This window comes from Exophiala bonariae (genome assembly GCF_035927105.1).
Source record: "Exophiala bonariae strain CCFEE 5792 chromosome Unknown scaffold_21, whole genome shotgun sequence".
In the NCBI taxonomy this organism is placed as follows: domain Eukaryota; kingdom Fungi; phylum Ascomycota; class Eurotiomycetes; order Chaetothyriales; family Herpotrichiellaceae; genus Exophiala; species Exophiala bonariae.
Window position 1 is genome coordinate 417,326 of NW_027042496.1, and position 13,720 is coordinate 431,045.

General features: G+C 49.6%; 7 protein-coding genes across 7 annotated transcripts; 4 read left to right on the plus strand and 3 right to left on the minus strand.

The window, feature by feature from the left end:
- Nucleotides 1-62: 62 nt before the first annotated feature.
- Nucleotides 63-1,877, plus strand: LTR84_005719 (uncharacterized protein; the record flags this gene model as incomplete). Its single annotated transcript, XM_064849284.1, has 2 exons — nucleotides 63-79; nucleotides 140-1,877. 2 exons carry the CDS (start codon nucleotides 63-65, stop codon nucleotides 1,875-1,877), a joined length of 1,755 nt encoding a protein of 584 aa, XP_064703987.1.
- A 792-nt stretch (nucleotides 1,878-2,669) lies between these two features.
- Nucleotides 2,670-3,627, minus strand: LTR84_005720 (uncharacterized protein; the record flags this gene model as incomplete). Its single annotated transcript, XM_064849285.1, has 3 exons — nucleotides 2,670-2,942; nucleotides 3,010-3,467; nucleotides 3,561-3,627. The coding sequence occupies 3 exons, from the start codon at nucleotides 3,625-3,627 to the stop codon at nucleotides 2,670-2,672; spliced, it is 798 nt and encodes a 265-aa protein (XP_064703988.1).
- A 947-nt stretch (nucleotides 3,628-4,574) lies between these two features.
- LTR84_005721 (uncharacterized protein) lies at nucleotides 4,575-5,106 on the minus strand (the record flags this gene model as incomplete). The annotated part of the gene is made up of 3 exons (XM_064849286.1): nucleotides 4,575-4,612; nucleotides 4,671-4,929; nucleotides 5,065-5,106. 3 exons carry the CDS (start codon nucleotides 5,104-5,106, stop codon nucleotides 4,575-4,577), a joined length of 339 nt encoding a protein of 112 aa, XP_064703989.1.
- A 302-nt stretch (nucleotides 5,107-5,408) lies between these two features.
- Nucleotides 5,409-6,320, plus strand: LTR84_005722 (uncharacterized protein; the record flags this gene model as incomplete). The annotated part of the gene is made up of 1 exon (XM_064849287.1): nucleotides 5,409-6,320. One exon carries the CDS (start codon nucleotides 5,409-5,411, stop codon nucleotides 6,318-6,320), a length of 912 nt encoding a protein of 303 aa, XP_064703990.1.
- A 346-nt stretch (nucleotides 6,321-6,666) lies between these two features.
- Nucleotides 6,667-7,725, minus strand: LTR84_005723 (uncharacterized protein; the record flags this gene model as incomplete). The annotated part of the gene is made up of 1 exon (XM_064849288.1): nucleotides 6,667-7,725. The coding sequence occupies one exon, from the start codon at nucleotides 7,723-7,725 to the stop codon at nucleotides 6,667-6,669; it is 1,059 nt and encodes a 352-aa protein (XP_064703991.1).
- Nucleotides 7,726-8,692: 967 nt separating this feature from the next.
- On the plus strand, nucleotides 8,693-9,166 carry LTR84_005724 (uncharacterized protein; the record flags this gene model as incomplete). The annotated part of the gene is made up of 1 exon (XM_064849289.1): nucleotides 8,693-9,166. The coding sequence occupies one exon, from the start codon at nucleotides 8,693-8,695 to the stop codon at nucleotides 9,164-9,166; it is 474 nt and encodes a 157-aa protein (XP_064703992.1).
- Nucleotides 9,167-11,376: 2,210 nt separating this feature from the next.
- LTR84_005725 (uncharacterized protein) lies at nucleotides 11,377-13,091 on the plus strand (the record flags this gene model as incomplete). Its single annotated transcript, XM_064849290.1, has 2 exons — nucleotides 11,377-12,019; nucleotides 12,070-13,091. The coding sequence occupies 2 exons, from the start codon at nucleotides 11,377-11,379 to the stop codon at nucleotides 13,089-13,091; spliced, it is 1,665 nt and encodes a 554-aa protein (XP_064703993.1).
- Nucleotides 13,092-13,720: the final 629 nt, after the last annotated feature.

A 13,720-nucleotide genomic window follows, 5' to 3' on the forward strand; every position in this document is an offset into this window, starting at 1 on the left:
CATAAATTCCCCACTTGCAGGCTGCAAGTCCTGCCTGTCATCAATCATCCACCTGTGATGCTATGGACCGTTACCGGGGGTATGTCAATACCCAAGAGGAACGAAAAACGCCTCCGCACTCCCGCTGACAACTTCACAGACCTCGACGCTCTCCTCCTCCGCGCGACAGAGATCGAGATCGGGTGTACCGTGACAGGGAAAGAGATGACCACCCTGATGTCGAATATTTCGGCGAAGGTGAAAGTTATCGACCTGGTGGCTCTGCTGGTGATGGTCCTTACCGCCCACCCAACCGCGAACGACATCCCACGGATTCATGGGGTGGAGATCGACGAGACCCGAGAGACATAAGGGATCCAAGAGAACCTCGAAGAGATGAAAGGAGAGAAGACATCGACTCCTACATCCCTGCGACTAGTACTCGCGCTGCACGACCACGCAGTCGTTCTCCTCCACCATTCCGACGGAGATCGAGAACGCCCCCCAACCGTGGAAGAGAGGATCTATTTCCTAGTAGAAGATCTCCGCCACGCCGTTTCTCTCCACGACGATCGCCTCCTCGACGAAGATCAAGATCTCTTGGTCCAAGACCTCGCAGTCCTCCAGACTCCAAACGATTCCGAGATTTCAGTCCCGACCCATCCAGGCGTTCACCTAAGAGAGAACGAAGATTATCACCCGATCGAAACAGATTTGATAGACCTCGATCACCACCAAGGAGACCTTTTAGTCCAGACAGGGATTCATCAAGAGGAGGTGGCCCATACAGACCCAGATCTAAAAGTCCCCCTCGCAGATTCGATCGCAAGCTACAGGATGATAATTGGAGGAGACGGTCACCCTCTCCCCGGATTTCCGCTCCTGTCTCCAACACCACATCCCGCAGATCATCTCCTCCGGTTCATCCTGACCGAGCCAGCCTTGCAGGATCCGGGCCACGCTCACCACCTCGTCAACCGGCTACTCAATACGAACATGCGGAGTCGACGAACTACCGCGGTAGGTCACCACCAACTGAACCTTTCCGAAACCGTGAAACCAGCACGACTGTCGACAAGCAAAATGTGAATGGAGAGATTCAACCACCTTCAGGGCCTAGTAGCTACCGAAATGGAACATACGATCGACCACCCCCAACTGGGCCTTCACGCAATTTCAGTCAACCTCAAAGATCCCCTCCTACTGGCCCTGCTTCTTTGTCACCATCAATACCCCACGCCCGAGGAGGCGCAGCTGGGATTAATGCTCCCACGCGACCTCGAGGTGTACCTAGTGGTCCGGCAAGAGACTTCACCAGCCCACCCATGAGGGGTCGAGGCAGTCTTTCATATCGAGGTTCTGCTCCTTATGGTCCAAGAGGGGGAAGTTATGGGCGTGGAGATTACGGTAGTACTCGTGGCGATTATGCGGGTGGACGTGGTGACTTTCCAGGAGGATCTCGTGGTGACTTGTCCAGTGGTAACTACCGGAGCGCACCACCAGAGCGTGCCAGTTCTGGTAGCGCGGCAACTGGACAGCCCGACACAACCTTTGCTTTCCGAGGCAACAGCAGCAGTAGCAGCACCTTTCCACGTACTCAACGATTCAACACAGTCCAACAACACCTTGCCACCACCGAGAAAATCATTCCAGGTGGTAAGCTTCTCCCATCTGGCCTACCGCCCGACCAGGACAAGCGCATCAAGATGCTAGAGGCCGAAGCAGAACGAATGCGCCGTGAAATTACAGAGAAGCAACGCATCAAGCGAGAAGTATTGGCCGAGTGGGAGACACGAGAGCGAGAGAGCGAAAGAGAGAGACTACGCAGTGAGTATGCGGACTCTCACCTGCAACAGCTTGTGGAGAGTGATGATGGGATTGGCAGAGCGGCATTCTAGTGAAATTGTCGATGACTACGTGTGTTGTCTAGTATCGAAAAGACGAAGATCATTGCTGTGATGTTAACTGAACAGATGAGTGTCAGGATAGAGGTTCCCAAAATTGCATAGCAGAGGGATTGGCACCAAAATCATGGACGCGTTGGATACGCATGTTGTTACAAGACCGGAGAGTCCTTGGAAAGGGGCACGAAAAGGTTGAACCAAAACTCCCCCCTTCACATTTTCTCAATGAGCGTGTACGTGTACGATTTTCAAAACGAGCGAGTTGGCATGGCGTGGGCATCCATTGGGCAATGCGAATTGAATAATGGGAGAGATTGGGATAAAAATCTCAAAAAGTAATGGAATAGAATCCGAGACACATTCGAACGTTGATCCATTCTCCTGACATGTTCTTTCCATGCATGGCCGCGTTCAGACCTCGACACTAGCCACACTCCGGTAAAGATGACCTCTAGAGTGGCCGTACTCGGGCGAAGGCTGGAAATCACCTCTAGTGATTTAATCCCCAGGCTGACTTGTGCTGCTGTTCAACTCTGTTTTGCACTTAGGTGGGTATGCTCGTCAGGGCTGTAGAAACCGTGGTCGGTATGAATGGCGATCTGGATAATAAGGGAAAACTGGGCATGGGAACGGCTTTCATCGGGTCCATATGAGGCACTGAAGTGGAAACATGGCTGCATGTTGTTGCCATGCATTGTTTTGACACATACCGAGTAGGCTGACCTACCACTCTGATGGTTCACCCACCACCACCCCTTTTCCTACCACATCCATATCCTACCTGGACTACGCACCAACCGCTCTCCCACCATCGACCTCCAGATTAACACCCGTGACGAAGCGTCCCTCATCGCTCGCGAGAAAAGCCGTGACATTGGCAATATCATCTGGGTCCGTCAGCCGACCCAGCGGGACGTTGAACAAGAACTTCTGCATATTCTCCTCGGTGTATGGCACGCCGACAAACTGTTCGAACAACCCTGTTCCACTTAGTAGTGGGCACAGCGCGTTCACCCGGATCTGGTCTTTGCCGAATTCAGCGGCGAGTCCTTTGCTTGCCTAAGGGGTGGATGTTAGATTATTCGTTGATGTGAAGTGGACCCGCGTCTTGGATAATGACACTTACATTCGCAACGGCGCCTTTCGTGGCATTGTACCACACTAGACCTGGCCGGGGCCTCATCGCGCCGATACTGGCGATGTTGATGATACTTCCGCCCCCGCGCTGTTTCAGCGCCGGTACAGCAGCAGGAATGCTGAGGTAAATACTCTTGACGTTGACGGCGAAGACTTTATCGAATTCCTCCTCTGTGACGTCCAGTGTTGGCTTATTCTTATAACTTGTGCCTGCGTTGTTGACGAGGCAGTCGAGACCGCCGAATTTCGAGACGGCTGTCTCAACCATCTTGGCCCAGTCGTCCGCTAAGGTCACGTTGGCAGTGACGGCAGCGATATGTGCCGCTGAGGCGGAGTTGACATCGTAGACTTTCGCTAGTGCGTCACCATTCATGTCTGCTGCAACGACTTTGGCGCCCTCGGCCACGAATTTGCGGGTTATGGCGAGGCCGAAGCCAGAGGCGGCGCCTAGAAGACGGGAAAGTTGTTAGTTGACCTAAGCACCGGAGGCATGCAAAAAGTCACACGGGGGTGAAGGCGACGAAATGGATCCGGGCTAACCTGTGACCAAGGCAACTTTCCCAGCCAACCGACCAGAGCCAGTCTGGACTTCATGGAGACCCGACATGATGAGTCTTGTAGATAGATGAGGCGATATGTTAGAGTCAAGTGGGACGAAATCGTTCAGAACTCGTCAAGAAGAAAGTACTTGGAAGAAGTGTTGCACATGTGAGGAGAAGAAGGTTTGCGAGTATATATGTTTCCTTTATATACGACGTGATAAATCGTCAGTAAGTACGAAAGAGAGGCATCGTTGCCCCGCATCACATCCATCATTCTCCGAGAGGCCAGCTCCTCCAGTTGACTGACACGGTGAAATGATGAGAATGCAGGCTCGAGAAGACCATGGACGGGCTAAAGGTCGAACGCGAGCTTTGGAGGGGTTGTTGACAACTTGCGGGGAAGCGAAGAAAGAGTTCATGCAAGACTTGCGGGTGTTGTGAAAACCGGAACAGGGGATCGCCCGTGCGGAGATGCAACAAAATCTCCAGCAATACTATGATGTGGTACCTGTATCTCGATGAGTGAACACGAGCATAAGTCAATTCGTCTCGAAAGCTTTTTCGAGAACTCGCTGGACATATCGCAGGGTGGCTCTTGTTCCGCGCCCGGCGCGATGGCCGGTGTTGATCATCCCCAGCTCAAGCGTGATGGGCAATCAACCGCTCACCTGGTTTGCATGACTTAATTGTGTCCTTCTACCTTCTTCCATGGGTCGGTACGCCAGCCATTAGAATCCAAATGGAACCTTGGAAGCTCAAGCAGGGTATTTGAGGTTTGATTTCGCGACACTGAAAGTCTGGTCACGTGATCTTAAGTTCGAAAAGCTTCGTCGCAAAAACCGGTGTGAACGGTATGGTCGGGGACAGGATAGTTGGCCACCAGTATCGATGGATAACAGAAGTTCTTTGATAGTTCTGATTGTACAATCATCAAGTTCGCCGGGCATATGTCGGGTATCATAATATACATAAATATCCAGAGACAACATAGGGACGATCATCTTCGGTATCATCACTTCTTGCCGGCCGCTTTCTTGGCCGCTCTGCCTTCTGTTGTTCTGATTAGAGACTGTGTGCAGATATCCGTGGGTCAAATGGGGATATTTACCTGCTGCCGTCCTCTTCTTCTTGGGCGCACCCTTGCCTCTCATCTTAGCCGTGTTAACACTGTCGACCCGCTGCAATTCTTCTTCATCATAGCCTGCAAGGCCAAATTTCTCAAACTCCTTCAAGATATCGCCCATAGCGACAGACTTCCGAGGGTAGTATGCGGCCATCGTTGGGCCTTTTAACCGTTGTCGCAGGATTTTATTGCCTAGTCGCTGTCGATTGGGATTGAATGTGTGCGAGAATATCGAGCATTGTAACTGTCAACAGTATCGTTAGACCATGTGTTGAAAGGATACTGGGAGGAATCGGGTAATGGTGAGGTGATTGAAGCGTTCAAGGCCAGAGAATGCAGCCAGGCAAGTGGGTGGGTTGGGGATGAGTCGAGTACAAACCTTTGATAGCTCCAAAAGACGACCTCGAGATGGCAGGGCCATGGTGAACTGGAGATATGTCGTGCACCTTTGAGCGATAAGGACGTGGTGAATGCCTGCGAGTAGTGGTTCTACGAGCACAATTGAAATCGAATTTCGATGAACAGAAACGCAGCCCGGCTACACCTGCCGTTCTTTGTGGAGCTCCTTCCTCTCGCCTAACCTTGCCAATCGAGCTTGCTTACCTAAGACATCAAAAATCCTACGAGCAGGCTTACAACATTCCTCTTCATTGCCCCTTCACATACCTAGGTACTCAAACTATTCCAATACTCATCCATCTCACAATATCTCCGAGACTCGTCATGGGAGATCGCCCTCCGAAGAGGCCGGCCTATGATCACTACGGCCGAGATCGAGACTACCCTCGAAAGAAGCCTCGCCATCAAAATCAAGGTTCCTCGCCATTTGCACAGCCAGCACCATCAGTTCCTCAAGTCATTCTTGGCGACAACTTCCCACCAGCACCCGAGATTGATTCGAAGTACTCTGAAATCGTGTTCATTCATCCCAGCGCTGCTGCAAAGGATTCCAATGCTGCAAATTCAGGCAGCTACGATCGTTTGGAGTTTCTAGGCGATGCTTACCTCGAGGTCATTGCTTCAGAACTCATTTTCGACCGCTTCGCAAATTTACCCGCTGGACGTATGTCCCAGGTCCGCGAGTCCTTGGTCAAGAATGAAAGCCTTGCTAAATTGACCGAGGCCTATGGTTGGGACAAAAGGATCAAGAACGCCGTTAATCTGTCACGCGAGTCACCACAGGCGTGGGTCAAGATCAAAGGAGATGTGTGTGAGGCATACGTTGCTGCTGTCGTTCTATCCAGCAAAGGTGGTCTCCAAGTCGCCAAAGCTTGGTTGCAAACTATATGGGCATCTGCCTTGGACTCAGTCGCCGCACGTGCTCCAGCTTCAGATCAGAGTAAAGTCGAACTTTCCAAGCGAATTGCTGGAAAGGGTGCCAAGATCAGCTACGTTGACGACAAACCACCGATCGTTCACAAAGGCCAGGGCGTTGAAACTTACTTCGTGGGTGTCTATTTGACTGGTTGGGGATGGGACAACCAGTTTTTGGGCAATGGGAAAGGATTAAGTAGAAATGCTGCGGGCCAGGAAGCTGCAGCTGCCGCGATCAACAACAAACCTCTCATTGACGATATCATGGCCAAGAGAAGGGCTATCCTTGATGAGAAGAAAAAGGGGGGAATAAATGAGTGAATGAGGCTCTGGCCCTGGTGAGCTTGACAGCCGATCATCCACTAGCGTACCTCACATCATGGCTATTCATGCTAGGTTATGAATTTGGCACATCAAAAACTAATAGTAGCCAGCCAGATGTAAGTCCCCACACAGTCCATGACTCCCAAACATTTATTGACCATCAATTCAGTGCTGATTCAGTGCTCCATCCAACTTCAGCAAACTTATCCAACTTCCGGGTTCCGCTCTGGCCAACCCTCATGATACGAACAATGGTTGTGTCAACATTTGCAACAAGAGAGGACATGTCTGGCGTGAAATCGACGCCGATCCATGTCTGCGGTAGAGCGTCATGCGAGTCCGATCAGTCAAAGACTTCCGAGTTCAAAGAGGCAGTCGATCGTTTGCCTGACTCCTTCTGACCAGCTGGTGGAGTGAAGAATGTCTTGTTGAGGCGTTCTTGTTGCTCATCATTTTCTTGTTCTCGGAGAAGTTGGTCTTTGACAGGACTGTCGGACTCCATGCCCCTAGTTCTTTCAATGGTTCGACCCTGAGGAGTGCTGGGGTTGTGCAGATGTCCTTGAAATCCAACTCCGTCGACCACGTTCTGTGAGCCACAAACGCTTTCCAATCGCTCTTTGTCCACTGTTGATCTGTTTCCGTGAAATGCTTTGTTGAACAGGCGGCCTATCTCTCCTGCAGTACTGGTCCCCATTTTTTTGTGCACGATTTTCTTTACCATTCTTCTGATGTCTTTCATACGACCGAATGTCTTCTTCTTGGTTGGAGACTTCATTTTGATTCCACCAAGAAGAGATTCATTTTGACTTTCAGTGGCAGCCATTTGGGTATTTTGAGCGTCGATTGCTGGGCCTGTTTCAGGATCTAGACATTGACTGGCTGCTGCTTGACCCGATAACCGACTTGGTGTATCAGGGATCACATCCGGGGAATTAAAAATGACATACGTCGCTTCTTCGGCTGAAAGTCCCGAGTAAACGCTTTCCACATAGGCATGGTAGCGATCACGACGTGGAGTTCGATGGTGTGCAGTGGGCTGGGGAAGACCGGTACCGACAGTGTCAGATCGTGATTCGTGTTTGCTTTCACGAGCGACTACCAGTGGACTGATCTTCGGTGTTGAATCATGGTCACCCTGACTGTGAACACTTCTAGCATTGAAATCATCGAATCCATCAGTGGAAGGAGTGTAATCCCAAGAAAACCGACCTCCCGGTTGGTGACGGCGTTGGTCGGGCGAGACATATTGATATGTGAGCTGATTCCCATGTCGGAGAAGTTCGAAGGTGCCACCGGATCGACCCGCTGCTACTCGCCTTCGTCGGCGTCGCTGTTTCAGAGCTCGCTGTCGTTGCTCGTCCATACTGTCATCTGACGTTGCTGACGTTGGTAGATTATTCATTTTGGCGGAGGACAAGAGATTGCTCCGGGTTGATCAGTAGGATTTGCTGATGGACAAATCATCCACGATTCCCAAGATTGAAGCTGTAAAAAGAATTTGGAGATAGCTGATATTTTCAGGAGGAAGGATGGTCACCAAGCAACAAGAAACTTATCTGATCAACTGATCGTGCGCTGCCTGAGCAAACAGTGTTTGCACGTGAAGCTTGCACTGCGCAAACACTGAGGCAGTCATGAGGCAGCGGGCCCATCAAATGCACCACACTCCGGTATTGACCAAGCGTGAATCACGTCCATAATCGCCATATCGCCATGGGGGTCACCATTACCAACCGTTCAACTGCCTCGTAGAAAGCAAAACCCTGGAACCAGATGCTGAAATCAGTCTGGCTTCGAAGGAATGCTCCACTTAATTTTCATCAATTACTCTTCAACATATAATTGAATTCCAACCGCGGTTTGTGTGTAGATTGATCCCGTACAACGCTCCAGAGGTAGGGATTCAATATGCTCGGATGTCAAGTCTAGCTCATCGTCAACGATAGCAATCCAAAGCGCTTGCATTGCGACATCAGTACTTACCCCAGGTCTTCCAGACAAGCACCATGGGATGAGTTTGCTACATTCAGGAAATCTGACATAGCGTTTATCGAATGTTCATTCTTGCCGAGGCTTGACATACCAGGACCCTGAATCCAAGTTCTGAGAGATCTCAACACCAAGGACGATTCGCCAAAGCAGATCATGCTCTGCCGCTCTGTGACATCATCTTGCAGAGATGCAATTGTACAAAGCCATCTTGCTCAAGATGCAGAATATCCGTCATCAGAGTCAATCCCGCTGCAGTTCAAACCTTCTTCTGCACGACCTCAACGGCGCTGTATCAGCCCACATTTGACGTCCGGCGACCGTTGAAACTCTATTCTCAACCACCACATACAAATTATATTAAGAAAACCTGTTTCAAAATGGGCATCCCCTTTTCCAAAGAAATTCGGGAAGCCCTCGACCAAGTCGAGCCCTTGCGTAAAGCGGGGTTCGAAGTTCTACGCACTACGAAAAACATCTCACTCATCCTCGCATGCATCCAAGTCCTGACCGTCATAATCCTGGCATTGATCCTGGCGGCACTATTCGGATTGCTGTTGACCATGAACCCGGATCTTGAGGATGAGAAGCAGATGCTGGTCACACCGGCATTGAAGTGGATTTCGGGCTGGCTGCTGTCTTGTGGTGGGCTGGTGAAATGGTTCGCGAGACTGGTTTTCTTCGTTGTGGGTGGTGGGTTCGTGCTGTTTCTCTGGCATGGGAGTACGGTTGGGGCGAAGGTGCCTGACACAGATACGGAGGGGAAAGACGATGAGGAAGGAAAGGAGGGGGGTGATGCAAAAGGGAAAGGCAAGGACAAAGGGAAGGATAAAGAGAAGGACAATGGTAAATAAAAGTTTGGTGTGGATTACGAATGCAAAACTATGGATTCTTGAGAAGCTTCTTCGGTTGGTTATCTCTCTACTAATTCTTCGCGACCCATCTGTGGCAGAGCCTATCCCCGCACGATTTAAGTTCACCTGGTTTGGTGGCTAACCACAACTTCGCATGTGCAAGTGTATCAAGGTCATACTGGCGTGCCGCAGAATGGACATCCTTCACGGCATAGTCCTATCGTGAAATTGCCAGCCTGCTGGCCGACCACAGGTCATTCCTTCATGATTTGAATCTCGCAGGATCCGATGGACCCTGATCTCTTGGTTATTCTCGGTAGTAGCTTGCCGGTTCCCAGAGCCTCTAGATCTCTTTTTTTTGTGTTGTACTCAATGAGAATAAGTGGCTTAGCAGTCTGCATCCATCGCCCTTCATCCCGTGTCAAGCGCAAGGACCAGACTGCGAAATGCCTAGCAGAATAGACGCCGAGTTTTGTGCCGCGGTGCGCTGCAGCCCTGAGCTAACCCAAGAGGAGGCTGCAGATGATTTCGAGCAATTGCCATGTGATTCTCGGTATGGCATGAGTGGATCCCAGAATCGGAGGACTAACTCACAGGGGCCTCATTGAACTTGCTCGTCGGGTAGGGGACTAAAACGCACCAAAGAGCACCGTGCGGCCGGTGTGATGTTACGTATATATGCATAGAAATTGGGTTCCAGGTTATCGATAGGAGATGTCGATGCTAGTTAACTTCTTGAGGTCAGGCGTCTCATGGATTGAGTCTTTGATTCTGTGCTGGAATTTCCATTGTCCTTGTGGGATTTGATCCAGGTGGCAATCGTGGTTGAAGAACAAAGTACAGGTATCAGAAAGATTTCATGGCGCAGGAAGTCAATATAGGCTAGAAATACAAGTCTTCATCAATCGTACGAGAAGTCACCAGCGAAGAAGACACAGTAAAAGATGACGTTATAACAAACCTATTGGAATCAGCAGAAGGTTTGCTTAGGGAGAATTTATCTGACTCGGGAGGGAACTGGACTACTTTGGGAAGCAGATGTAGACGAAATTTTGTGATATAGTCTTTTCCCCATCGACGGAGGTGTTGCCTCAGCTTTTATCACATTTGCGGTTTTGACGTCCATAACCCACAGAACGGGAGTATTACACCTGGGTTGGTCGTATGAGGCTGAACCTAGATTGGACTGTGAGCTTGAATGCAGTTACAGCTGCCTCCTCAATCGCTAAGTGTTGATATGTAGCCGGGACGAATACTGGTACGGGCCCGCCTGCGCTTGTCCTTGGAATGGTCAACACATACGGGCGAGGTTGTTTGCTCGTATGTTATGAGACGAGCTGATCGGTAGGCACACATTAGGCACGTCTCTAGATCTCTTAATGGCTGTTATGCCTTGGATCGCCACCAAAATCAGTACATCGTTACTGCAACTGATATTTTCAATCCGGAGGGGGTTATATCACAACTGTGGAGGACCATTTACTGGATTTGGCTATTACATAGTTAAGCAAAGCTGCTCACCTACGAGTCTTCTCAGCGCCGAGAAATACACACTGTAGAGTCGATGGATGACTGGACCTCATTTCGGGAAGCAACATGTTCACTACAGTACCACGGTTGCAGTCGGTGTCATGGGATCTCAGAATCTCTGATCTCGGCTGCGGGTCAGAGCAACCTGGCGTTCGGGTGCTGTGCAAGAGCAAACTTCCTTCGGCCCCACGTTTGCTCAGTCCAAACACAGCGAATCCTCAAATTAATGACTTGGAAATCGAGCCAAAACGTGCATGTTTAGCAGGCGAGGTCCATAAGTCGATATCAAAGAGATAACTGCCAAGAGTGAACTCGGCCCCTAATCATCGGCTGTCTCGGTCAAACAGCAAATATTCGGTCCTTGACCGAGGGTGACCGAGAGTGACCGAACCTGGTGCTGATGAGCCACAGTAGTGTGAATTCCTCCCAGGATACTGTACAGTCCCTTGGTTTTCTCTGGAAGTGTTTTTTTCCCAACGTGAATGTCGGTCCTAACTAACTATCTCCATGGCTTGCATACTAAATTGACTTTGTACGGAGTTATTGGTCTGTTTTCATTCCGAGGTTAGACATTCAGCTTTCTTTAAGGATAATCAAATTAGTCTCCTCGTATCAGGGTTACCTACTACCTCTGGTCTTCACAGCCTTGCCCGTAGCAGAATCAGACCAAGCTAAACAAAATGAGTGTCAAGCACTCAGACGACCAAACAACATCCAAATCGTTCGGTTCAAGTGATGGCTCCGCCAGTGATGCAAAAGATACAGCAGACACTCCACCGCTCTACAAGGTTGCTACCAATGACACAATATTCTTCAATGCCTTGCATCTGTTTAGAATAAGCAGAAAGCATGCCGTCCTAGCCACATTATACCTCACAATTTTCCTTTCGGCTCTTGATGTCACCATTGTGGGAACTGCCCTTCCCAGGATCACAAGCCATTTCAAAGCTTCCGCTGCGCAATATACTTGGGTTGGAAGCTCATACACCCTAGCAAGCACTTCAACTACGCCATTATGGTCAGGGGCTTCAGATGTCTTCGGACGGAAACCCGTCCTGATGTCCGCAAATCTTGCTTTCCTTATCGGTAGCACTATTGCCGGTTCAAGTACATCTATAGGGATGCTCATCGCAGGAAGGACCATTCAAGGCTGGGGTGCTGGTGGGTTAATGATATTGAGTACCATCGTCATCGCAGACATGTTTGCGTTTGAAGATAGAGCAAAGTACTATGGCTTCACGGGAGTGATCTTTGCGGTGGCTTCTGCTGTTGGTCCATTGCTTGGAGGAGTGTTCACTCAGTCTGCAGGCTGGCGATGGTGTTGTAAGTACCCTATGCTCTTTGTCATGTCTTGTTCTAATTTCGGTCTTTAGTCTACATCAATCTTCCGCTCGAAGGCATTTCACTTGTCGTGCTCTTGGTCTTCTTCAATTTGAAGAAGTCCGCTGAAAAGCCATTACAATCTCTTCTGCACTTCGACTGGGTAGGGGGTGCTGGCATCCTCGGAGGTACCATCGCGTTTCTTCTTGGCCTTGAGTCTGGTGCAAGCGTCCAGTATTCTTGGAAATCTGCCTATACACTAGGGCTACTGATTGGAGGACTGGTCATACTTGGCTTGAGCTTTCTATGGGAGTCGGGATGGGCTAAGCAACCGCTGATACCGGTCAAATTACTCATTGGTCGGTCCAATTTGGCAGCATTGTCAGCAGCATTCGGCCATAGCATGGTCTTCATTGCTTACGATTTCTATCTTCCACTATACTTCCAAGTGGTCCTTCATGCCACTCCTATAATGTCTGGAGTATATCTCCTGGCCTTGATAGTACCCCTATCTATGATGTCATACGCGACCGGCCTTTACATCAGGAAGACGAACAAGTATACTTGGACAGCACGACTCGGATCCGCTCTGATGACACTCGGAACTGGCTTGTACATAAGTTTGGGTCCATCTGCCAATTTTCCTAAGATCATCCTATACCAGTTGGTCGCTGGAATCGGTGGTGGGATGCTCTTCTTATCACCTATGATGGCTATTCAAGCCCACCTCCCTCCAGAGAGCATGGCATCTGGTCTTTCAGGGTTTTCATTTCTTCGAAATCTGGGCACTGCGATCTCAATTGTAATTGGAGGCGTGATCCTTCAGAAGGGCTTGGGAACAAACATGCTCACAGCTGGACATGGGAACGATGCTGCAACGTCCATCACCCCTGAGAAATATACCTCTTCCTTGCAGGTTATGTGGATATTCTACACTGCAATCTGTGGCGTAATGCTTCTAGCCTCTCTGCTAATAGTGCAAAAGGCGCGACCGGCAGCCAAGGAACCAGGAGATGATGATGAAAAGCAGACACAATCGCAAAGTTCGGAGGCTGTTTCCGGAGAAAAAGTTTAAATAACACCTAGAGACTTCAGAATACATAGAAAGACCTAAAGATACTTAGAGCTAATAGATAACAGTATTCATCTCCATGAGAATGAGCACCATCATTCCTAATATCAGTTGAAATCGCCCCTAAGTAGCTCAAACCCCCTTCAATCGATACCATAAGTCACGCCATTGTTCGAAATGAAAAATCCGCTAAGTACTTCCCTGTTCCTTGATGGCCATTTTCATCATGATACCCTGAAAATCCTCCGGACCATCCGATTTCTCACTATGTTGTACAAAACTGCTCGTTCGATATGGTGGTAATGAACTTGTGATCTCCCTCTAACCCTTATGCTTGTTCTTGCCGAACTGACACACCGTGTGCTGCGGCAGAGAAAGTTTGACTCGGATGATAGCCTGATTGTGGCCAATTTCTGTCTGCGTCCACATTGGCCACGCTGCGGGTGACGCGAACGATGGACTAATATAAATGGAAGATCGGTCCTGCCACAAAAGACTCTCTATTGCGCTACAGCATCAGTATGTCGAAACAGTTTGAGATGAAGTTGCATGATTTACCTATGAGTTCTGAATGGCGATTTGTTGCGTTGTAACGACTGCCTTTGGCGATATGGAAAGTAGAACGGTAGTAC